General features: G+C 38.6%; 1 protein-coding gene across 1 annotated transcript; it reads left to right on the top strand.

Annotated features, from left to right (window-relative positions):
- On the top strand, positions 1 to 25,848 carry kdm7aa (lysine (K)-specific demethylase 7Aa). Its single transcript, XM_017707583.2, has 18 exons — positions 1 to 173; positions 7,458 to 7,543; positions 7,902 to 8,019; positions 9,179 to 9,339; positions 12,129 to 12,270; positions 12,847 to 13,033; positions 13,262 to 13,424; positions 15,892 to 15,979; positions 16,162 to 16,268; positions 16,928 to 17,019; positions 17,550 to 17,636; positions 18,063 to 18,290; positions 19,042 to 19,169; positions 19,359 to 19,540; positions 19,722 to 19,792; positions 20,704 to 20,825; positions 21,278 to 21,561; positions 21,872 to 25,848. The coding sequence occupies exons 1-18, from the start codon at positions 76 to 78 to the stop codon at positions 21,958 to 21,960; spliced, it is 2,433 nt and encodes an 810-aa protein (XP_017563072.1). The 5' UTR covers positions 1 to 75; the 3' UTR covers positions 21,961 to 25,848.
- The last annotated feature ends 6 nt before the right edge of the window (positions 25,849 to 25,854 follow it).

The following is a 25,854-nucleotide window of genomic DNA, read 5'->3' as shown; positions in this document are numbered from 1 at the left end:
GTCCCTTTGCGTCTTACTTCGGCGTTGTTCGTAAGCCTTAAACCTGCCCTCGGCAGCAGAAGGGGACAGTAGAAGATGGCGGCTGCCCAGCTGTACTGTGTGTGCCGGCAGCGCTACGATGTTAGTCGCTTTATGATTGAATGTGACATTTGTAAGGACTGGTTTCACGGGAGGTAAGCAGTGTATTTTATCCCTCACCGACGCAGCAACATCTTTGGAAACAGACATGTCTCGTTTTATTAAAATGTTAGCTGAACCCAGGCTACCCTTTAGCTGCCTGGCTGTCATGTCGCAAGTTAGCCGAGCTAACGCTAGCTTACCGTTCAGATAGACCACCCGAGAGTTCAGTGAGGAAATTTATCACAGTATTAACGAGTCCGTCTGTTCTGCTGATGTTCTTACATCACGTCTGACCTAGTTTCCATCGTGTTCAGGTGGCTAGATAAGCAGTGTAGGTTAGTTACCCCAGTTGGCAACAGCGCCGTTATTCCGCTCCAGTGCTGTAGCGTAACGTTAATGACTCTGTTTATCGATATCAGATAATCAATAACTTCTCAAGCGTGTGTGTGTAAACAGGGAGCTGTGGTTTAGTACACGAAACTGTGACAGGCAGACTGCTGAGTTTGGAAGTTGTGGCCAGCTGTAAAGATGAAAGCCGGTCTGCCGTTGAACCGGGGGGATTTAAATGGGGCATTTAAACCGGACATTTAAACTGGCCTTTTCTGAATGGCCAGTTCTTTAAAGGCTTTCAAGTGGATATTTAAACATTCCCTTATGAAATAAACATTGAGGTATACGTTTTAAACTGAGGTTAGTTTCTTTAATGTGTTTCTGAATTCTAAGCTGAATATAATGCCATGTGATGTTGGTTTAGTGTGTATATTAGCCCAGCTATTGCTGTAATGTGCTGTTTCTTTTTGGTGACATGCTCTTGTGAAGTCTTGCTAGTCAGACAGGTGTGCATCTTTGGACAGAAGCTGTTTTAACTCCTGTAGTGGGCATAAGAGGTATTTCTTCGGTTGTGTTCTGGTTTTGTTAGTCGTAATCTACAGATGTTTGTAGTTTAACCCCTTAATTTGCGGTCATTAGTTTCATTGCGGTCACTCACTCTGTGAGTCAGCTGAATTAAACTACTAGAGTGGACAAGTTTTACTTTAAAGGGCCCATATTCTGTGGGGGTTTTTTGTATTTTATTTTTTCCTTGACCTTACATGACATCAGTGCAGTTTTCTGTGCCAAAAATAGTCCTATTTGTTCATTTTTACATGGTAATGACAATGTAATGACAAAGCCCTCGATATCCCTTAGAAATAAACGGGCTGTTTTTGTTACTGTGCCTTTAACTGATATATGGCAAAAATATCATATTACGATACTTCAAGACATTTTCACAACACATTATGCATCACTGTATTTAGCTTATTTGAAAATTAATAGACAACAGAGAAGTTGTAAATGCCACATATATCCATCCATCCATCCATCCATTTTCTAAGCCGCTTCTCCGTCACTATATTATTATTATCATTACGCTGATCATTATAATTAATAATGACAACAGCCGTAATATTATAATTAATAATTATATTAGTAACAATACTGCTAATAATAATAATGAACTATAATAATAATAATAATTATTATTATTATTATTATGCTCACTTTATAGTGAAATGTGTAGTTAAGTGTCCTTTAGGGTTCTTCAAGAACTGATCATATCTAAGATATAATATCTCATATATCGTGACATGATTTATCACGATAATGATCAAATATCACCATATTGCTCAGCGCTAATATCTGAATGTGTGATATGTGTGTAGTGTGTAAATTTAAGTGTGATTATATGTGAATATCTTTGTTCTGATTTGCTGGGCCTCATTCCAGAAGCAGTGTGGGCTGAAACATTCCTTCAGTGTGAGCGTGCAGGGCCAGAAGGCTATGGACTGAATAGGTGGACATATGTAAAAGACAGCTCAAAAACAGTGAATGAAGAATAGGCAGCTTAGTTTTCATATATGGACTATATTGAATATTTAAAATAATAAAAAGTTGCGGCTTTTCTTGATATTGGTGTTTCGATATTGGTAAAACAGATGACTGCTTTTGAATACATTTATGTACATGCTTGTGTAGAAGTTTCTCTAAATGCTTGAACCATTTAATTTGCATCTCTTCACTGTCTAACCTGTTCTGTCATGCTGGTTTAGACGTGCTGATTTACTGTGTGTTGTATATTCAAAACATCTGTGAATCAAAAACAGAAAATCTGGTTCTTCAACTGTTTAACCATTGATGAACAAATCTAAACTGATGAACTATGATTGTTGTAGTAATAATAATAATAATAATAATAATAATAGCTTTATTTATGTAGCACATTTTATACATAACAATGCAACGCAAAGTAGAAATAAGAAAAAAAATCTGAAAAACATTAAAATAGAAAGAAAAATATAAACTGTTAATGCGATAAACAAAATGTAGTGTTAACTCTAGTGCTTTTTGACTGCTAACTAAGGAAATAACACTGAGGCTTCAGTTAATTGCAATATTTTTTTAACTATGTTTTTAGCAGGTTTAAGTCAATGGACTACGGCTGCTACTACTGGTTTTAGCGACGTCCTCTTACCTGTTTTGGCTCGACTGATCAACTGTATTTGGACTGAGGGGAGGAATTTGTTTTTTTCACCAAGCGAATAATTAAAATTTTGAGTGGGAGTGCTCAACGAGGTCAGGGGAAGAGAAAACGTGGTGAATTTGCAAGAAGTAGAATGACTATCTAGTTTTCCCGCATGCTGCCTTTTGCGTCACGGTGAGCTCCCGAGTCTGTGTGGCTTTCGCGAATATGCCGTCAGGACTGGCCAGAATTGGAGAAGTGAAATCTCTTGTGAGTAAGCCAGGAATGTGAATAGCTTTGAGGCCTGATAGTGCCTGAATGCTGGGACTGTGCAAAGTATTGTCTGTGAATCGCTGTTGTGATGTTGATTTTTTTCAATACTGATATCTCGGAAGGCTGCGATATACAAAGGACCTGTCATCTGACAGTGACAGTGTGTTGTTTTTTGTTTGTGCTGTGAGCATCTGGACCAATCACAGATCCACATGTTTTTCTGTTGTTGGGCAGTAACGGTACCCAGAAGCTGTTTTCCAAAAACAAGGCTGCAGGCGAGAAAGGTGGGTCCTCAGTAGGACTGTCTTATTAAGGCTCCTCGATTGTCTTTCAGGAACGGTCTACCAGGGCCCCTTTGTCACATCATCAGAAATGAGTTGCTGCAAAAATGTAATGGAAAAAATATGGCGGGTGCAGATGCTTAGCTGGCAAGCAGTGCTGATGTGAATGATGTAATATGTTGCAGACAAAACAATTTGGAGTTATATTCTGTCCTGCAAGCTAAAAAGCCCAGTCATTTGAGTGTGGGTGTGTCCTCAGTATAAGCCCTGCCCCCTCCCTGCCCACTTTACTATGATAGGCTGCATTCAAATACCAAAAGTAGTAAGTAAATAGTAAGTGAAAGTACTTTATTTGGTAAATTCCTACATCAGTAGGTTTTTTAATATATCAGATGGTTTGTCGCAATAACGATATAATCACAGTACTCATTGTATCTATATAGTGCAGCCACAGTAGGACACTTAACTGAAAGTTAATTCGTTCATTTGTTTATTTATTCATTTTAATAAATAGCTTTGCACAGTATTACAGAACATACGTTTGAATATTGAATTTTACAGCAGCTTCAGATTTTAGAACAGGAACTGTCTGATTTACAAACCAGCCTTAACCCAGATCTCCAGAGGATGGGAGAACTCTCACTCTGACCTTCCTGCTTGGAGCTCTTCCATGTGGCCCTCCTGATCTGTCAGACCGACCATTATCACGCTGTTCTTCCTCTAATTCTCTCTCACTCCTCAGGGAGCAGGGAGTAATGGGTCAGGATGTGGAGTGGGAACAGATGAGTTAGAGGAAGCAGTGGAAGTTATTCTCCATCCAACGCACTCCACCGTCTATGACCGCTGTGTCATTACATAACTCGTTATGGAACCGCAGCAGCTCAGTTTCTCACCTAACGCTGTTGCTGTTGTGCCAAGGCATAAATAGTTATAAAGTGTCCACAGTTTCCTTCCTTTCGCCAAATATATTTGATCAGCCAAGACTTGTTTGTTGTGAGAAGTTTGCTTCTTTACTTTTACTCTGAAGCAATGAGGCTAATGAAGCTAGCAACTACAGGAAGCTCATACCCCACTAATTAGCACTGCGCAAACTTCATACAGAGGCAAATACACAGTGTATAACATACTGTTATCCATAAAACTACTGTTTTTGGCTTTGCTTATGTCCATTTTGAGAGATAACTATGTTTCATGGTGTCAGAAACTACATAAGCAAGTCTATTTGAGAACATTTTGCATATTTAATTCAACATGGTCTGAGATGAGGGTGTGATAATTTAAGCATACAGTTAGCACAAAACTTATTAGTGCGGAGTCACTAATTGATCATCCAAGTACCATCATACTGTGACGGTATCCTCTAATTGTAAAACCAGCTTATTTCTAATTTCATGTGGTTGTAGATAGGTAAGTAGGTAGGTAAGAAGGTAGGTAGGTACTTTATTGATCCTGAAGGAAATTCAGCAAAAACAGTTGCTGGCTGTTCAGCCTTTTGTGTTTCACTGACGTGCATCCACTGACGTAAGATCCCCTCATCATAACCTTAGGTACCTTGTATGATGTGAAATAAAACACTATAGTTATATGTCACACTGCTGTATAAAATAAGCATGGACACAGGTCTTACTTAAAATGAAATAATCTTTGGCTGCCACAAACATCATATAAGACTATGTTAACTAGCTGACTGCTCCTGTCTAAGCTGTACTGTGCCCAGATGTTCTGCCCTTTAAGCAAATTTGTCTGGAGTTACTGTGACCATGTTCACAGTGACTTCATGGAAGTGTGTTTGTAACTGTTTACCTTCAATATTTAAAATAACTTCAATAGCGAAAACACTTTTCTAGTAGATTAAAAGTGTTTTTCAGTCTATATCGTCTGTGCCTTCTTTTAAGCAGTGTAGGTAGCCACATGAGTAAATTTAGGAAAAGGCATCTATGATGCCAGGTGGACAAGCAGAAGGGACCACCAAAGAGAGAGGAACCACACACAGACACACACACACACACACACACACACACAGACACAAACAGATCTTCTAAGCCGCTTGGAGCCTATCCGAGCTGTCATGGGCGAAAGGAAGGATACACCATGGACAGGTTGCCAGTCCATCACAGGGCGAGAGAGGAACCAAAGAAGACAATAATGTGTAATAGTTGATAGATTTGTCAGTTTTAAAAATGATCATTAGTTGCAGCTCTGCTATGATCTGTTTACCCATTTTGGTTTCATCCAGTAGTCGAATTCTCAGCCGTTTGCTATGCAAGTGTCTGAGTGAAGGCAATACGTCCGCTTTGTCTCAGCCACTATTTCCTGCAGTGATGGAAAGATCAAAGCTCAGACAGCAGCTAGTTGAACCCATCTTCAAAGTCTCACTCTCTCACTATTCAGCTCTTCAACTAGAGCACCCTGCTGCTTTTAACACCCATAAAACGCAGTAACAGATCATTAGGCCCACCCTCTATCAGCCTGTGAGAGAGAAAGTGAAGATAACCTCTCATGTAGCACTTCCACAAAGGTAACTGGGTACACTGAGCTAGGAATGAAATGGAAGTGCAGAGAACGAAGTATATATATAACGAATTAAACATGTTGTTAGGGATGCATCAGAATTTCTGGTTGGAGAAGAATGTGTTATGGTGATTTAACCATGGCGATGTACCCAGCTTTAATCATGGCCTTGAGTGGCTTATTGCTTTAATATGCCAGTGCTACTGTCTACAGGTCTCAGTTTTCCTGAATAATTTTGGACCACAAAAACATAGCAGCTTTACAGGAGAGTGCAAAAATGTTAATTCTCAATGAAAATCAATGTAAAAAGATTTTATTCTTGAGAGTTTTGGACTGCGATGTTATATATGATATGTATATGTATTATAGGTTCACAGTGACTTTTTCAGTAAAGAGGCCTGGTCCAGAGCTGCCATCGCTGTTTCACTGATTAGACTGCCATTCTTATGCAGTCAGTGACACTAGGATTTCCAGAAGGCCTAGAGTGATTTTTTTTTTTGGTGTGTGTGCAAATTTGGTCCCGCCCATTTTTAAATCAAAGCGTCATCGGTTCATTTTTCTGCCACTTCGTAATTATGCTGATAGTTATTCTCACAAATTAAGCCTTCTCTTCAGCTCTTGCAGTTCTAACCAATAGAAGAGCATGCTTAACTATATCTACCAAGGTACTACAGAGAAAAACGCAAACAAGAATTAAACCCCTTTCTTTTCATCCAGAACTTAACGGTGAAACGAGTAGTACTGTAACACTTGCGTAGTTTAAATACAAGCAGGCCTATATTGAATAAAAATGGACTAAAACTTATAGACATGTATTTTTCAGTTCCAAAAAATGATTGGGCCTTTTCTGAAACCCTAGATGGCCCTGACAGTTTCCCTCTTGTTTTTGCTAATGTCAGAACAGCTGACATTTCAGCGCTTTCAGACTCAACCAAGATGGTCTTAACTGTAGCCCTACTCATCAATCTGAGACCACACAGCCCAAGTGTGAAAACACCGTCAGTTTGTTGAACTTTTATTTGTTGTTTGACAAATAAGTTTGTAGTCAGAGTGTTAAGACAGAAGTATTAGACACAGTATTACGTGTGTGTGTTTGTGTTGAGAAGCTGTCAGCACAGGTTTCTGGTCTGCAGTAAGTTTCTCTTTGTAAGCCTGTCAGAACACAACCAGACCTGAGCCCACGCATTTTCTACAGCAGCTCTGCTGTGAACCTTAAGAGTGTGTGTGACAGGGAGTTGGAGGTTGTGGCTTGGCATGTCGTTGTACTGGGATGGGAGGCAATTTATGACACTCAGCCATGACGGATCTCCACAGAAACAGCGTCATCAGGATGTTTCAGCGGGTGTTTTGGGCGTCATTGTTTTGTGTTCTAAGTAATGGCAGCATTTCAAAACTTTATGGCAGTTTTCTGATTTAAGGTGCACAAGCTTGAGAAATTAATTCTCTCACTTTTTTGCTTTGATTATCATTACTGGCGTTAATCTAGGAAATGCCCTCCATTTGAAGGCTGTTCATTAAATCATTCAGTTTGATCTTAACTACTTTGATGCAGTTCAGAATTATTGTTGAAAGATATAGTGAATGCATAAATGCAACTAGAGGAGCTATTTACAAAGTAGTGAAATTGTTACATCCCTGGCAAGTACTGGATAATAAGCTTTCTATTTAATAACTGAATGAAATATTAGCCTTCAGTTTAAGGGGTTAAATTTGAAATCACTTCCACATGCTGTGTGTTTGAGACTGACTGTGCTGTTGTTTTTTTGTTTTAGCTGTGTTCAGGTGGAGGAGCACCATGCTGCTGATATTGACCTCTACCACTGCCCCAACTGTAAACCCATCCACGGACCCTCACGCAGTGAGTTACATTTATGTGCCTCTGGTTTGAACAGGTGTTTGTAACAGCACCAACAGTTTTGTTGGTGTTTTTTTTTCTACATAATAGAAACACCTTCTGTTTCCTTGCTTTCTTCTTTTCTGTTTCCTTTCCTTTTACACTCTCCCTTTTAACTCTTCCTTTAACACCTTTCCTTTTCCTTTCCCCTTTTACTTTTGCTTACCTTTTATTTTCCTTTTCCTTCTCTTTTTACTGTTTCATATTCCTTTCCTTTTTTCTTTTACACTTATCATTTCATTTACCCATTTCCCATATGTATGGTGTGTGTGTGTGTGTGTGTGTTTTGTGTAAACTCATATTTGTTTTCTCTGTCTCTCAGTGAAGAAGCGTAATAACTGGCATAGGCACGATTACACAGAGTTGGATGATGGCACTCACCCGGTTCAGGCTGGAACTGCTGTCTTCGTACAGGAGCTCCAGGCCAGGACTTTTCCCAGGTGCCAAAACTTTACCCAGTGTCTGATAAATGTCTGATACACCTCTAATAAACAAGTCACCACAGCATACTGAGGAACACCAGTTAAAATAAATCATTAGAGTGGACCGTTATAATCCTCAATGTTTCAGTCCATTCCACTCTTACTGCATTTCATTTTTAATGAGTTAATGTAATTCTTATTAAATGAATGTGTCTTTGCACAAACAGTGTTTACTCAGTTTCACAGTAGTCACACCCGAATCTGTTTATTGTGTCATCATGTAACTGTGTTGCCCTTTTCGGGTGTGTTTGGTGTGAAATAAGAGCAAACTCGTGGGAAGGTGAGACATAACACTTGAATCAGGATGTGTGAGGGTTTATGAATGAATGAATGAAAAATAAATTACTGCATGTGTTGCATGTTTCAAATGTTTATGTTTAGGAAACACTGAATGCACATATGTAACTGGAAGAATTATTTACAGTGTTGAAACCTTTTTCCATTTAAAAAAAATAGCCTGCTAATTACATTGTGTCTAAAAATGGCCTAATACTTTATTGAACAATATTATGTTGGATTATATAAATTATTCTAACATTTGAAAAAAAAAGCAGTTGAATTTCAGCCTGTAGATATGTGGAGTTAACACTGATGATCCATCTTCTGGGTTTTTGTAGTGCATTTTTATTACAAGTAGTGACAAGTTGATGTATATATGAAGTTATGTATACATAGAACAGTGCTGGCTGGATTGATAGCACCTCATGCACTTCCTGAAGTGGATTGCTATCTGCAAGAATATGCCAGTATAATTTTTGTTATTGATTAATGCAACTAGCATTGTTACCTGACTAATCTATCATCTGACTGATCTAATCTGCGAGCTGACAGATCTGCCATCTTCAGTTCCTCTCCCTTTATTGTTGCCATAATTATTAGAATTTATGTTTGTGCAACAAAAGATTTTATCTTAGAAGCCACATCACCCCCTGTCTTTCCTGTAGTGTATTACAGTCAGTCAGAATGACAAAAACTCTGTGTCAGTGTGATTCGTGAAGTGCACTAGTGAATATGTGATGCATCATTAGACTGAACACTGAATACTGCAGCACAGGGCTTCGTATATGTGTCTTTATAGTTGTGTTTGTAATACCTTCTCGTCTCTGTTCTCCTGCAGTGCGGATGAGATTGTGGTGAAGATGCAAGGCAGTCAGGTGACCCAGCGTTACTTGGAGGCGGATGGCTTCCACTACCCAATAGTGCTCCCAGATCTGGAGGGCCTGGGACTCAGACTCCCCCCACCGTCATTCTCCGTCAGAGAAGTGGAGCAGTATGTGGGTAAGGCGTGTGTATGTGTGTGTATTGGTGCTTGTATTAATCCGTTTTTTCCTGCAAGTGTTTTTTAAAAAAAAAAAACATTGTATTTGATGTGAAGGTTATAATCCAACGAAAACGTAGTGTGAATAGGCTTTAAGGTGTATTTTTTTCTGATTGGATATAAACAAACAGCACTATTTAAAGTTAAGATTTTTTTAATCCTAGTTTCGCACCTCTTTTTCTGCTTATGTCACTGAAAAGGCTGAAAAGAACTGTTTTCATTAAACTAAATTTCAGTCAGTGCACCAGTAGGTGAGCTACAACAAAAATATACATTAGGCAAAGTTGTTTTATAATGACTTAGAAGCCACTGATAAATTGCATATGCATTTATATAACCTTTAAAGACAAGTTGGCCTCATATATACTTTTTCCCCCCACCTTCTGAGGTTGAGACTGGCTCCCGGGTTGCTGGACAGACTGAATGTGTTTACTGCTTGGCTAGTCTCCCTCCTGTTTTAAAGCTCTATTATCTCTCCTCTCCTGTTTCAGAGCTGATCATCAGACAGCTCAGATTACAAATACTCCACTCACACACCAATGAGCTTTAACCCTGAGCTCATTTTAATGAGAACAGGTGTTGTGAGGGATGTGTGTGAGACATGGGGACCACTCAGAGGAGATCATATTCTCTGATGATTGAGTAAAAACAATAGGCCAGCTACACTAACCCTGTGTGTGTGTGTGTGTGTGTGTGTGTGTGTGTGTGTGTGTGTGTGTGTGTGTGTGTGTGGTGGGCATAAAAAAAAAGAACCAGACAGCTGTGAACTGTGCCCCCTAATCTTGCTTGATGCGTCAAAAACACATGTGCAAAGGATGAACAATACATGCTTATATCTAGGGGTGTTTATATTTGTGGACTTTGTGGCAGCAATGCAAATATTTGTAGAACTGTCAAGCTTAATCTTTGAAAGTTAATCTAAAAGGCCTTAGTATTATTGTCTTTGTTCCACTGAATTGCTTGTTTGACTAGTATTCCTTCTAACTGTCTGAAGTATTACCATACCATAGCGTAATTATACATGACTCATTGTCCTAAATGGCCAGTTACTTCTTACGTTCAGTATACACTTCATTCCAAGAATTTGTTTGTTTAATAAATCTAGTTAATTTACTTATCACTTGAAGTTTTTTCTAGATTGAAATGACAAACCATTTTTACAGTGTAGAGTATTGTGCAAAAGTGTGGATTTTTCCAGATCTGAAGCAAGAGTGAAGCTTAATCTTCTCTCTCAAAGATAAAAGCTTTAAGTGATTTTTTTTATGATGGCAGTTTTAGTGGTCTACCAGATCTTGCACTGTTGTTAGGAGCCCCATTTTTTTCTGCTTCTTTTAATAATTTTGGGGAACCTCTGTTTGTTCACTGTGACGTTCCACTTCCGTATGCAATTGTCTTATATCTAATCTCATTTCAGACATCACATGAAAATGAATAATTTAGCATTTTTGACTGGAATATAAATTTAAAAATGGTATTTAAATGTGTTTTTTTTTATTGTGTGTTATTTTTATGCTAATAGAAAGCACTGAAAATTTGCTAGTGCATTTAACCTACACACTGCAAGCTTCAGGTTAAAAAATCAAACTTGATTTAAAAGTTGTTCATGGGGCAACTTGGTTATAAAGAATTTGGAATCGGTGGTAAAATTTCATAATCTCTGCTTTGCAATTGTAATTGTGTTTGTGAGAGTCAAATGAATCTTTTGCATCCAGCTGTTCCTTGTCATCAGACGTTGACCAGCTGTGTGTGTGTGTGCGTGTGTGTGTGTGCGTGTGTGTGCGTGCGTGTATATATATAGTTGTGTGGTGCTGTTTCCGTCTCTTTGTGGCAATTGTGATGTGGTTCTGCAAACGTCTTAAAATGAATATGCTGACTCAGCTCCAGCCAAGAGGATTTGAGCATTTTTTTTTTAATTCTTTAATTTTTCTGAGGACTATTAGATTTTAAGTTACTTTACTTTTGAAAAGAAAAGAATAAATGCAAAGTTTTAGTTATCATAAAGCAAAAGCTATTTGCTCATCCTTTGGATTTGGAGTTTTATGTAAAAAAAATTGAAGACCTCTAAAATTCCATGTTTTGTTATCTAAGTGAAAATAAGTTAGCATCTCCTCTACACAGGCCAAACTTAATAATGGCATTTTCCTGCAATTTTTTGTGTACAGTTTTATGTGATTAATGTATTGGAAAAATATAAAACATGAGCCATAAGCTTTGCACTGGTTAAATGTACATCAAATGTTACATCAAATAAACAAATAAACAGTAATTGTGTATTATAATATGCAGAAGTGCATTCACTTACTAAATTAATAAGGATGACCAGGGGTGTTCAAGCGTATGCATATTGTATCTTTAGCGCTTAGCTTCATGTTCATCAAAGTGTCTTTCTTGGTATGAAGAGCAGGTTTTGTATTTTGTATGTGTCTTCTGTAATAACTGTTGTTAAAAGCACACACTGAAACTCTTTTGCCACAAAAGAGTTTGTAAACAACTGAAAGGCTGACATCACAACAAGGAGACTCCTAACCAACACAGTCACTAATACTGCCACTAATATTTACGTGATATTGTTCTCATCTAAATATACCTGTTTTAGGCTTAATATGGTAAGGTGTTGCAGACAAAGAAAACCTGAAAAGGTGTCAAACATTTAAGCAAAAGTTGACTGACTTATGTCAGCTCATGTAATTCAGCTCTAAAATATGTCTGTCACTCAGTACCTTTTTTTCCCTCCCTATACTGTACCCAGGTGGAGACAAAGTCGTTGATGTGATTGATGTTGCCAGACAAGCAGACAGTAAGATGAAACTAAGGGAGTTTGTGAAGTATTATTACCAGCCTGAACGGCCAAAAGTGCTAAACCTCATCAGCCTGGAGTTCTCTGATACTAAGTAAGTCTGTCGTTTCGAGAAATGACTAAAATCATAACAAAGCGATCCAGAGACAGTTCATGGTCTTTCTTCTCTCTCTAAATGTCAAGTAATATTAAAGCTACTTAGTACAACAGAATGTACATACATACAGTTGTATGGAATTGTTTGTGTTGAAATGTTTCATTGGTTTTCTGAGTGAAAATAGCTTAACACATTTAGAACACACATTTGCAGAATGTGTCCTCTTTGTCATTTGAGGTGTTCAAATGTTTGCATGCAACTATATTCATGCATTACCTTCGTAAATAGTTAGTAACAATAATAATAATAATAATAGTACTAGTAGTAGTAGAAGTAGTAATACATTTTATTCCCATAGAACCTTTTTAAAAGCTAACAAAGTGCTCTCAAACAAGATAAATATTAATAAATGAAGTTTCACCACAAATCTAAGTCTATGAAAATATAAGTGTTTGAATATAGTCGCTGTTGTATAATATGGTATTAGGTTATACACTAGTTTATCTTAATTGACTGAATTTAATATTTATTTATTATTTAAAATGCTTGCTTGTTCTCCTCTCCTCTGTGCAGGATGGCTGAGTTGGTGGAGGTTCCTGATATCGTTTGTAAAATGTCCTGGGTGGAGAATTACTGGCCAGATGACTCTTTCTTCCCCAAACCATTTGTTCAGAAGTACTGTCTGATGGGTGTGAAGGACAGCTACACGGACTTCCACATTGATTTTGGAGGAACTTCAGTCTGGTACCACGTTCTCTGGGTGAGACCATGAAGACCTATACTCCATACGTAAATGGCATTGTTGAAGTAGGGGATGCACTTTAATAAAGTCGTTTACAGCCAAACCTGGAACAATGCAATTTTTTTATTTTTAGTTTCCATTTTTATGAGCAAGTTAGAAAAAAAAACACTTTGCCAATCACTGAAGTGTTACACCAAGAGAGTGCAAAAAATGAAGTTATGATGTTTTGTCTTCTTCATTGTATAGGGAGAGAAAATTTTCTACTTGATTAAGCCGACTAAGGCTAACCTTGCACTATACGAGTCCTGGAGCTCGTCGCCCAATCAGAGTGAGGTGTTCTTTGGGGAAAAGGTGGACAAGTGCTATAAGTGTGTGGTGAAGCAAGGGACTACTATACTTCTCCCTACAGGTAAGAATCACTCCTGCACGTGGCTTGATGTGTACACATTTTTTAATACTTTTCATACAAGTGAGATCTCTGTGTTTAACACTTACTGGGTGTAGCAACATGAGAGACAGAGAGAGAGAGAGAGAGACAGAGAGAGAGAGAGAGACAGAGAGAGAGAGAGAGACAGAGAGAGACAGAGAGAGAGACAGAGAGAGAGACAGAGAGAGACAGAGAGAGAGAGACAGAGAGAGAGAGACAGAGAGAGAGAGAGAGACAGAGAGAGAGAGACAGAGAGAGAGAGACAGAGAGAGAGAGACAGAGAGAGAGAGAGACAGAGAGAGAGAGACAGAGAGTAACAGAGCAAGAGAGAATAGAATTTTCAGTGCATTATGGTACAGTTATGTTCCCTGACTTAACATACCAAGATGTACCCTTGCGGTACCACTTCAGTGACAAGAGGGGTACTGCCCCAGTGACCGTTGTGTACCTTTATTTCTAAGAGTGTAAAAATTACTGATAGGGCATTCTGATAGGACTAAAATCACTTAGAAACATGGGTAAATTTACATTAGCCCACCTCCTTGTGGAAAAGTAATCCCGTCCTAACACAGCCTCAGTTAACCTCCGTTTGGAAAAAGCAGCTCATGTGCTTTTGTAGAAAAACACATCAGCATACTACGAGGAGAATAATTTTGACAGTTTCCTAGAGTAGTGGCCAGGAAAATCAAGGCTCAGCATTTGAACAGCAGCAACACTTTTGCTGCAGAGGGAATGTTAGGCAAGAGGCTTTTGCCTGGCAACAATGTAAACACCAGCACAACACAGATACAGCCAGTGCCAAGCCGGTACGCTTTAAAGAATGTGATTAAAATCAAAGTATTTCCTCTGTGCAACTTTTCCTTACGTAGTAAACCCAACATACAGACTCAGCAGCAGATAGGAGCTTTCCTTATCTAGCAGTGGATGGTCATGCTTGCAGTGCAAGGAACCACTCAGGCTTTAGTGCAGAGTTGAAATGAATGTGCTAAAGCCCATGAAAAGAAAAGAACACAAAGTCAGTGTAAAATTGTCAGAGGTTTGTTGTTCACATGATAGACAGTTGTAAGTAAATGGTAATGTTTCTCTGCAATTAACCCCTTCAAACCCAGGCATATATAATGCAAAAAAGTCACTTAGGCTACAAGCTCTACTTTTTTTAGTGTCCAAAATGTAAAAGGTTGTGGCCACCAGGTAATATGCAGCAGGCAGTGTCTACCTTGGTTATACTCAGTTTCCTAATTTGACCCTTCAAACCATCCATAATAATGTAGGCTGATGCCCACCTACTCACGCTCTCATATGGTACTATGAGTCTGCCACTGTAAATCCATATTCAAATAGTTTTTAAATCACATGTTTAATTGATGGCTCTGTTGCTAATAGTATAATTAAAAGATTTATTTGGAGTGGTCCTTTGTAGTTACTAATAAACTCTTAACAGATTATTAGTGACACATCAACAACACATCAGTGACATAGCAGTAGTGAAATGTTTGAATACTTTGAAGTAAATATCTGTGCCGTGATGTGCTGTTGATACATTACTTACATTGTAAGTGTAAGTGTAGATGTTCTGTTAATATGTTACTTCCATTGCACAAAACTTAACCTTACCCAAAACCCGAACCGTAACCCTGGTCCTAATCCTAACTCTAACCTTAACCTCAACACAACCTAATCCTAACCCTCATATGCTTTTCACATGTTACTGAGAGTCTGTTGAACATTTGTGTCATCTAAAAGCACAACTCAAAATAAAGTGTTGCCAATTATTTTAATTGTTTGACGTCAATTTATTCATTTATATACATGTATAGATATATGTAGGTATATTTGTGTGTGTGTGTGTGTATGCAAATGTTTTAGGCACATGAGAAAATAAGATTTTAAAAAAAGTCTGATCATTAAATATTTATTTGCTCTGAAAAACACGTATTTTATAAGAAAATACAAATAATAATTTATCTATTTGCCGGTGATGAACTTTAACAGATCTTTGTGATGGTGCCCAGCATTTGAAATTCTTCAAACTAGCTCACAAGATATCAGCTGTTTTTGATTTATAGTTATTTATATCTATTTGTGTGTATTCTAATTATATATGGTGATTTTATAAGCAAAAGTGCACATTCGCTGGCAGTGTTTTAAGACTTTTGTGCAGCACTGTATGCTTGTTGTACCATGTGATTTAAATTGACCACAGGGTGGATGAACGTAAAACAGGGAACCACTCATGCATGACTGTTTGTTTTTACCCTTGCCTGGTTTTTGTCATGAACAATAATAGCACTCTGACTGAGCAGAGATTTTGTGTTTATCAATGCGTCTGCACTCCAAGCCCAATACACACTTCAGCCAGATAGTGACGTAGACCTGATGGCCGCAAGACTCCTCTGCATGTTCCACTTGATGTCATGTTTATTTATGTTGTCTCTGCTGCCCCCTGTAGGTTGGATCCATGCTGTGCTCACCTCTCAGGACTGCATGGCATTTGGAGGGAACTTCCTACACAACTTAAACATAGGCATGCAGCTCAGGTATTTCATTTATTTGTTTTTGAATTGTCTTAGCTTTCATTTATTGATACCAGAGCATTATCAGTAATAATGAGCATTTGACTGTAGGTGAACCAGTATTACTATGCTGCATTTCATAAAACATTTCTTTGCTCCGTTGGACAAGATTCAGACTGCTCTAATACATTGTTTTCTTGTTTCAGGTGTTATGAGATGGAGCGACGGCTGAAGACTCCAGAACTTTTTAAGTTTCCTTATTTTGAGGCCATCTCCTGGTATGTGGCCAAAAACCTTCTAGAGACACTGAAAGGTAAGGGGTAGAGAATAGTCTACATTCTTGAAGGCTCAGTTTGCTCTGTTTTGACTGAAATGTGTTCAGTTTTCCATTCAAAGGAATATTTTGGGGAATAACTAAATTATACAAATTTGCCCTTTACCTCGTATGCAGTTGATCAGCCAAGACCAAATTTTAGTCTTTTAGTTTGGCACTAGAGCTACAAGGCTTATGTAGCTAATCTGCTAGTGGGAGCTTATACACTACCAATTAAAATGGGCAAAGGTACATCACATAGCTGAAAAAACAGTAGTAGTGGTCATCCTAAATCTGAATCATGTCTATACTTATAAATCAAAATATCATCCAGTGTCAGAAATCACATAAATAAATCTCAAACACTTGCTTAACAACTCTGCACTGCTTGAGGCAAGTCTGTGATTTATGCCATAGTGCTAATTGGTAGGGTATAAGCCTCTGTTTCTTACTACATTTGGCATACGTAGGAAAACTGGGTAAATCAGATTGTTGGACAAACTGTTCCTTCACAAGCTCTATAGTAAGTCATAAATCAGTGTTTTGGAGAGCTTTTTTCTGTCACATTCCTTAAACTGGCCCTTGAATGTATGAGTGGTGCAGCACTGATCAGTGAAAACGGCTGTCATTTCAACCTCTACGGTCTTTGTCCTGTGCAGAGTTGCGGGAGGATAAGTGCCACCCTCAGGAGTATTTGGTGGAAGGAGTGAAAGCTTTAATCTCTGCACTGAAGACCTGGCTAAGGAGGGAGGTAAGAGAGCTAAATGGACACATCACTTCAGCTTGGGAAAAAAACATATAACACAAATTCAGTTAGAGCAGGAGTTTGCAACCTTTTGGGTCAGCTCTGAACCCCTTGAGAATTTAAGTAGGCTAATATTCATTGTACTGTTGAGGTCACTATGCAGTTTTACAAGTAGTACCTCTAAAAAGTATGTTTTTAAAGTGTAACTGAGTTTGTTCATGACTTTCCATCACTGTTTCATGAACCAGGAACTGCACGAAACCCTCTCATTCTTTTTCTTCCACTCTTTCATGTTTTCCTTTTTTGTCTTTCTATTTCTTACTTTCTCTCACTCTTTTATCTCTTTCTGTATCAATCATATATTTTTGTTTCTCTTTCTTTCTAATTCTCCCCTTGTTTCTCTCACTTGTCACGTTTTTTCTTTTTTTTCCATTCTTTCTCTTCTGTGACTTTCTTTTCCTGTTTTGTTCCTCTTCCACTTATCTCTCTCTCTCTCTCTCTCTCTCTCTCTCTCTCTCTCTCTCTCTCTCTCTCAGTTAACAGAACCAAACAGTGAGGTTCCAGATAACATTAAGCCCACCCTACTCATCAAGGAGCTAACCAAGGAGATACGCCACCTAGAGGTAAAACAAACTTGGGAATACTATAGTCATTACAAAGTGTTGAAAGGAGTGTGTCTAATGCACAGTGATTATAGTCTAGTACAGACTGATTATAGTATTCCACACTGAAAGAAAAAGGCTAAATTAAAACAATTATGTAACGTAAAATGCTCATACATCATATTGTACATTAGAATATTGAAATTTCTGACAGTTATTGTACATTTTGCATTTGATGTTGCTACAGTCTTAAATGTGTATACATTCTACAAAATAGTTATGAATAGATGTTGTTTCATTGAGTGGTGAATCCTGTAGATTTACAAACACAAAAAAAAGTTTTTTTATCTTCTGTATTCAACTACTGTGTAAATATTTCCCCCAGTTATAATGGGGAATCTTTTTTTTTTTCCTCAATAATAATACTTCTGGACATCTACTTTACAGGAGGACCCAAGTAAGTCAGTGAAATCTCAGGGAATCACAGAGTATTTGTCCACTCGCTCCACTCTGGAGAGACAGTGCCAGGCAAGACGGGCAGCTCGAAGGCTTCGGGACCATCATCGCCACCATCATCATCATCGCCACCATCGCCATCATCAGCACAGCTCCAAATCTCCCTCGAACCTGGACATCCTGGAGTTGCACACCCGAGAGGTCCTTCGGAGACTAGAGGTCGGTCCTCTGGATGAAGTGAGAGCGCAGCATGCTTTAGACCGGGGCTGAATCTAATCTGTTGTGCGATGAATCAACCAAACAAACGTTTATGCTTTCAGCCATTTCATCCTACTATTCAGAGAAAGTTCAGACTGCAAAAAGCAGTTTTTTTTCTTTTATGCTGAAGTAAAATAATAGAAACCATATCACCCCAACACTTCCTGTAGTCTGTAGCAATCTGTCAGAAAGACTGTGTGGATTGTTTGAACATTATAGAGCACTTTTTAAAAATAAATCAATGGCCATTTCCTGCCATATCCTTCATAAACTCTGTTTAAAATGTCATGGAGCAACAACACATTAACCTTTTTTATGGCTGTAGAAGTATTGAGCATAAAAAGTTAGTATGCATTTAGCCTAAGGCAGTGTAATGCATTGTATTTACATTGTATCTGTGCATTACAAATACCAGTATTAGTTTTTAATCTTCATTAGGGAACTTGGAACTACTTTAATCATGACACCCAAAGACAGTATTTACCATTATGCCTTCTGTCATCTTCTGTCTTTGTGCATTTGCTTATTTGTCATTGATTTAAACTGAATCACCCACTCAAGGCTATTTTTGAGATTAACTTGTAGTAGAGATCTCCCGAGTTAGTTTTCACAATAATCTTAATATGATAGCCCAGTGTGTTTGATTACTATTGGAATCTATGCATAGTTGCATATATTGTCAAAAATAATTTTCCTGTTTATCTGTTCTCAGCATGGCTCAGGCGTCACCTCCAAGATGAACAGAAAGTTCAAGAAGATATTTGCGACATCTGCTGTAACAATGAAGAGTAGTCATGACAACGCCTTGCGTTTGGTACTGTGTAACGGCCGAATCATGCGGTAAGGTTCTGTATGCACGTCTCAGTGCTGGCAAGAGCCTTAAAGAACCAAACAGACTAATAACTTTCCAGATGTATCAGAATCTTGAATTAGCTCTTATGTTTTATTGGATGTAAGCTCAGATGTTTCGTACTGCAGCTGTACTAGTCTGTGCTATCCTCTAATCTGCTGTGTGTGTCCTCCTCATAGCGAAAGGCGGCGTCTTGGCAAAGGAGTGCTGAAACACGAGAGACACAAGACATCACCATGCCAACCGCACCAGGTCAAGACAGAAAAATCATCACCATGCCAACAAGAGAGAGTGAAAACAGAGAGTGAGGCAGGATTAGAGATGCAGTGCACTGTGGGTCACAAAAAAGCCACCAATCATAGTGAGTCACTGTTAAATTCTAGTTTTGGTCATTAAGACACTTCTTTGGTCCACACTTGAAGGAAAACAAAAGATGTAGTGGCTATAAACATTGCTAAATTCGGAGTATTCTGATTCAGCGTAGAACTTGCAGAAAGCTCTGTTTTTGCCATTATTTACGCCTTTTCTTCTTTTTTGAACAGAACTCAGGACAGAGCTGCTGGGATCAGGATCAGATCTGGAGTCAGGTGAAGAGGTTGCAGCCAGTGTGGAGGTACAGTTAGCATGACAGGAGGCACACACTAGCATTTTAATAATACTTTATTCCAATGGAAATCGCCCAGTCAAATTCCTTGTACATAAAAGTAATAATAATACGAATAATGAAAAATAATTACATTAAATTCAGATTCAGATTCAGATTCCTTCATTGATCCCAGGGGGAAATTGCAGTTGTTACAGTTGCAGCCATTTATGTAAAAATAAACACTTTACTAATAATTTAAGACAATATAGAGAATTTACAGTATGTACACCAGATTTAAGTACTTGAGAATACAGTAAGGTGGCGGTGATTGTGATAGTAATATGAAACATCAGGTATGAAGCAGTTACAATCATTTAAATTATTTAAATTAAGTTAGTGTCCCTCTGAGTTATTGCACACACAGTTGTTGTTATTGCACATATGAACAGTTTCGTATTGAGTTTTGTGAATCACACACTGAGGGAGGAGTTATAGAGTTTGATGGCCACAGGTAAGAATGACTTCCTGTGGCGCTCTGTGGTGCATTTTGGTACGATGAGTCTTGAGCTGAATGAGCTCTTGTGTCTCATCACCGTGTTGTAGAGTGGGTGGGAGCCATTGTTCATAATGGCCTGCAGTTTAGACAGCGTCCTCTTCTCCGACACGGCCGTCAGCGAGTCCAGCTCCACACCCACAACATCACCGGCCTTGCGGATCAATTTGTTGAGTGTTGGCATCTGCCACCCTCAGCCTGCTTCCCCAGCATGCAACAGCATAGAGGATAGCACTCGCCACCACAAATTACATTGCAGAACCTTCTCTGCTAAACCTACCAGTCATTAGACACTTAAGATCAGTGTTTCTTTTTCAGTTGAATTGTTTAATGTTGCTTTATTAACAATGTTTTTCCCTTTCTTTGTGTCCCTCATTCTCTGCAGAAGCACTCTTCAGATTCAGGAAGCTCTGATGCTGAGGCAGGGCATATGAGACGGAAGAGGAAAGGCTCAGGGAGCTTTGTGACAAGCCAGTCACACAGCCAGCATCACAAACCACTCAAACGGTATCATAGTTCTCCCACTCTTAAGTATACCAAACCCATTCTAACCCAACATTCTCTCAGCTAACACCTAAGCTCTCCAACAAAAACCACTGTTCTCCACCAAACATCATGGTTCTCAGTAACAGTACACCATCATTCACCTGTACATTTTCAGTAATACACTATCATTCTCTCAAAACAGCATTGTCCTGAAAGAAACAGCAACGTTATCCAACAAACACCATAATTCTCAGCCAAAGGGCCTCATTCGTTCGAACACTTCAACATGCCATCATTGTAATTTTGCCATTTGAATTTGTAAAAGTAAAATTTCTTTAGTAAAAGAACCAACAAACCTAATGAACCATGTAAATGGCGGTAAACATTCTAGAGACTTCCAACAGTCACACCTGGGGTGGGCTGGTTTGCTATGGTATTTTAGTCCCTGAAAAAGATGTCTTTCTCCCTGCCAGGGAACGGCCTACCTCACCCAGCCCGGAGAAGGCCCTGCAGGGTGTATTGTCTGTGGCTGGGCTGATGTGCCAGCAGGTGCCAGAGGAGGGTGCTGTTTCTCAGGAGGCCTGGTGGTCCACCCAGGCCAGCAGCAACAGCAGCAATGAAGCTGGCAGCCCGGACAGAGCATCAGGAAGCCCAAGAGAGGAGTATTTATACCGAGAAAGCTCACTGTCTCCTCCTCTTCATCCCTCCAAAAGACATGCACACAACCCCAGCCCCATCAGCAACCAGGCCACTAAAGGTGACAACCTGTCTCTTAGTTTAGAAATCTTTTACAGATAGTTTGACAAAAATAAGATTTACATAGTTTACTCAGAGGAGCAAACTTTGGAGATGTTTCTTTCTTTTGTTTTGCACTGAGTTACAACGTTAAATAGCCAACAGAAGTTAGCTAACTGAAAATGTTGTTCATATATTTCTGGGGGACAGTTGACACTGTATCCCAGAGATGGCTAAACACTATATTACAGTTTTGTTATCTACTCTGATGATTGTTTATTTTTCAAAAAGCCTTTATGAGTTACACCGTTGTTTTTGTGGTGTTTCTGCAGGAAAACGTCCTAAGAAAGGCAAGGCGACTGCCAAGCAGAGGCTGGGGAAACTCTTGAAGATGAGCAGACACACACGCCTGCTCCTGTAGCAACAGGGGGACCAGAGCATCCACACACACACATGCGCACACACACATACACACCACTTTTCACTCTACCTAATGCACGCACGCACACACAAACAGACACTCAGCACTCGTTACTGTGCATGTTTAAGGCGACAAGGTATGTTTGAATGGCACTAGCATGCTGCTTCACAGCTCATATGGAGTGAATGAAATTCATTCACACTTCCTCAAAAATAAGACAGTGCAGGGAAATTTTAATCAAAAAGTTTGAAATAGGAAAAAAAAATAGCCAAAAGTTTCTGGACGGGTCTCCAAAGCATAGAGGCTGTGCGATGTTTCTGATATAAATATGGAGACTGACCACTCCAGTGGTTAGACTTATAGGCTTATGGGTGTTGTTATGGCCAAAGCTGTTTGTTTTTTCCATTCAGCCAGCTCTAAACCTCTTTTATAGATAACAGTTTGTAGATTTGTCAGCGTTCAGCTTGGTCAGAGTGTTTTCCCTCCCCTCTCCTACCTCCATGAAGTTGTGTAGCATAAGTGAAAAAATGGTGCTTTTGGGCTGAGGGTAGCTTTTTGTATTTTTTCATCGCCTAGTTGTGGGCTTTTCTCTTTTTTCCCCTCCCTTTCTCAATCTTTCCTCTTTGATAACTACCTTTAGTTGTCTGTCTGTGGCTGTGAATGATGAGGTTAAAAGACTGAGGGCCAGTATTCTGGACTTAAAAAATAAAAAATAAAAAAAATAAAAAGACCAGTCCTAAGACTGAGTGTAAAAGTATCTAATCTCACAAATTTAGTTAAACTAATTTGTGTGGGGGGGAACTGGTCTTGAGGTTTCTAAATGGTGCTGAAGATTTTTGTAAGCCGGACACTATCCCCTGAAACTGAAGCAATAATTGTAAAGTGTTGATTGGTTGGTTTATTGACAGATTTCTTTTTAATATATAAATAGGCAGCACTCTCACAAAGCTAGTCACCTTATGGCCTACATTGGAATATCAGTAGACATCAGCTCACTTTAGTAGTTCATCTTTTAGCAATGGTTTAAAATTTGCATTGCCCATCAAGGCCATAATGAAGCTCCCATAAAGATGAAAAATGAGAAGAAATGAAGCACAAAGTTATTACACTGGTGTTAAATTAAAGTTGTTGTTAGAGTGCAGTGGGCGGTGCTGCCTTTATACTGCTGGGTTGTAGACTTTAAGGACTGTAAGAAGTGAGAGTCATTTGTTGAGAGCATAAAAGCTCAGGGAGAAATGATGTAGTTTCCTGCCTAATTTGTATTCCTTTTTTCAGTGTTTTAAATGTAATGTTTTTTGTTGTTGTTGTTGGCTGTTAACTTATTGATTTTTATGACATGAAAAATGATTTATATTACATTCTGTGCTTCCTGCTAATGAGGTTTGTTGTTTTCTTCCCTCTTTGCTTAAACAGATTTTTTGTAAATATGAAATTTGGAACAAGAGAGCGAGGACTTTTTCTAAGTGATGACTTTGTAAAGTTTTTTTTTTTTTTAGTTTCCTTTGTAGTCAGCAATGCCAGTTCATCTTGACTTGCTTGACAGATTCTCCCCAAAATGTCCAAATTGAATGAAAATTTAATCTGAAAAGGTGTTAGTGCCTGTTCTGTGATCACTCTTCATCAAACAGCATGAAGCAAAAACAAAATAGAAAAACACTGGTGAGGCTGAAAGTTTTCTTGTGATGCTCATGTTTGAGTGTGTTTTTTTGATGAAATATGAGTGTTTCTCAGGGAACAAGCGATGTACCATCTTTAATTTAGTCACCAGCACGGTCACTCTCTACTTATGGGTCAGGCTCACAACCAAGTGGATCTCCCATCCATCCATGTTTATAATACTGTGCTTCTCAGTCTTGTGGACTTCGTGCTTTGCACATTTCCGCAGTTTAACACACCTGACTGCACTCACTGGCTAATTATCTGGCCTTACATGAGTTGAGTCAGGCGTGTTAAAGCATTGAATATAGATAAAATGTGCATCGCATGGAGCTTCCAGGATTTGACTTAGGAATCACTAGTGCCCCATGATTACCTCCCATTTGTTTTATGTCTCTATCCAGGCTCCGCCCACAAATGTTCTTTCAAGGCTTTTATGAGGTTGGACGTTACAGAACCTGTTCCGCCTAATGAAGTTATCGAAGTATATAAATTTAAATTGTGTTCCTTTACAAAAATATCTTTTAGTAATAGTCATAGTGTGTTTATGTATGGAGGGAGAAATAATATACAGCACTATAGAAATGGAGAGCTATAGTTCTGTATAACACATCTGTAATATTTTTTGTGATCAAAAGATTAGTACTTATGTAGTATCAACTGTGGTAATAAGCTATAGTAATTGTCTGAATTTACTGAAAGATTTTTATAGAAATCCTGTAGCATTCGTGTAATGTTACTATAGATGTTTTCCACTGATTCATTTAAAATGATAACGCTAACTTCTGCTGTTCTCCTTATGGGATTCGGCTGATTTGTTAGTACAATCATACGGCAGATTGTATTAAACATTCTTTTAGCCACTGTAGAGGAAACACAGACAGCTTCTAAAAGACATTCCATCTTTTACTTGAAACTTGTTTTACCTGTCACAGTGACCGTCAGCGGAGAAGCCGGTTATAGCGCTGATAACACCTTCCATTTCTAACAACCCACTATGTGGCCTGAAGCTGTTTGTGGGTGGAGCATGAATAGGTCCATTATAACATGTGTTTATGCAGGGTTCCTAAACTGTTGAGTGAAGTAGTCTTTACCACAAAAATGGAGTGCTAGTCTGGGTTATGTTTTTTTAGACACATTAAAGAGGGCTTTCAGTGGACAATCCCCATGTGCAGCAGCACATAGACTGAGCAAAGGCCTAAACTGTGACATGAGAAAATAAAAAGTTCCATTCATTTCTTGTTGCTTCCCACCAACTTCTTTTCCTGATTCCTGATTAAGCCTGGGTTTAGGACTACATTATCTGTGGACAGTGATGAACTCTAGTGTGAGACGCTAGGGTTCATAGCAATGCTGGTGGTGATTCCCCACTGACATTCTCTTTTAGCCTAGAGTTTGGGTGAATCTTAGTCTGGGAAAACAGCCAAATACAGTACTGTGCAAAAGTCTTCAGCTCGTATGAGAAACCATTTTCAAAGTTCTCCTCAAGGAAGTTCAGCATTTACAGTTACTATCAAATACCTAGTTAATCTGATCAATCCTTCATTAAGTTAAATCAGGTGCTGCTGATGGAATTCAAATCTGTGCAGTGCCTGGAGTGCAGGAACCCAACCTGTGTTCTTCTAAAGAATAACTTCCTAAAAAACAATGTTCTTGTTGCATTTCACTGTATTCATGTTTTTGTATTTATTCTAATGTTATAGTGTTTCTACTGGCAACAGCATACACTACTGAGAAGTCTTCTATTGGCAGCCTGAGACTTCTGCACAGTACTGCATACATCAGAACTCTTTCAAGTCCTAGATCACAAACGATTTTCAATAAACTATCCTGATTGATGCTGACCAGCTTTGTGTGTTTAGAAAAATAATCCTTGAAATGTTCACTGGCTGAACTGGCTTTAAAGAGTGTTCACCTCACACCTGTTTGCATACAGAAGTAAGCCTTGTATGATTTGTACAGTATTGTGCTTTTATCATTTGTACAGTATTGTGCTTTTTTCCCCTCCATCTGTTTGCAACTGTGGTATAGACTGTGTGTAAATGTTCTCAATCCCAAGTTCTGTTAATCAGTAATTCTGTGGTTATCCCTAAGATTTTCAATGAATTTTATGCAGTGAAAATGAAATGTAAATACATGTTGAGGAAAAAAAGGTTTTTGTAGGTCATGTTCTTTTGCATCCCTTTTGACCCAATGTTAAGTGACAAATAAAAAGTTTGGAAAAAAACAAAAGACAGA

This window comes from Pygocentrus nattereri, chromosome 1, assembly GCF_015220715.1.
Source record: "Pygocentrus nattereri isolate fPygNat1 chromosome 1, fPygNat1.pri, whole genome shotgun sequence".
Taxonomy (NCBI): domain Eukaryota; kingdom Metazoa; phylum Chordata; class Actinopteri; order Characiformes; family Serrasalmidae; genus Pygocentrus; species Pygocentrus nattereri.
The sequence above is the reverse complement of the archived record's forward strand: the minus strand, read 5'-3'. Positions and strand labels throughout refer to the sequence as shown.

Coding starts and splice junctions, on each gene's coding strand:
- kdm7aa (XM_017707583.2), top strand. CDS start 76: ATGGCGGCTGCCCAGCTGTACTGTGTGTGCCGGCAGCGCTACGATGTT. Junction 7,544..7,901: donor CATCCACGGACCCTCACGCA/GTGAGTTACATT, acceptor TCTGTCTCTCAG/TGAAGAAGCGTAATAACTGG. Junction 19,170..19,358: donor TGTAACGGCCGAATCATGCG/GTAAGGTTCTGT, acceptor TCCTCCTCATAG/CGAAAGGCGGCGTCTTGGCA.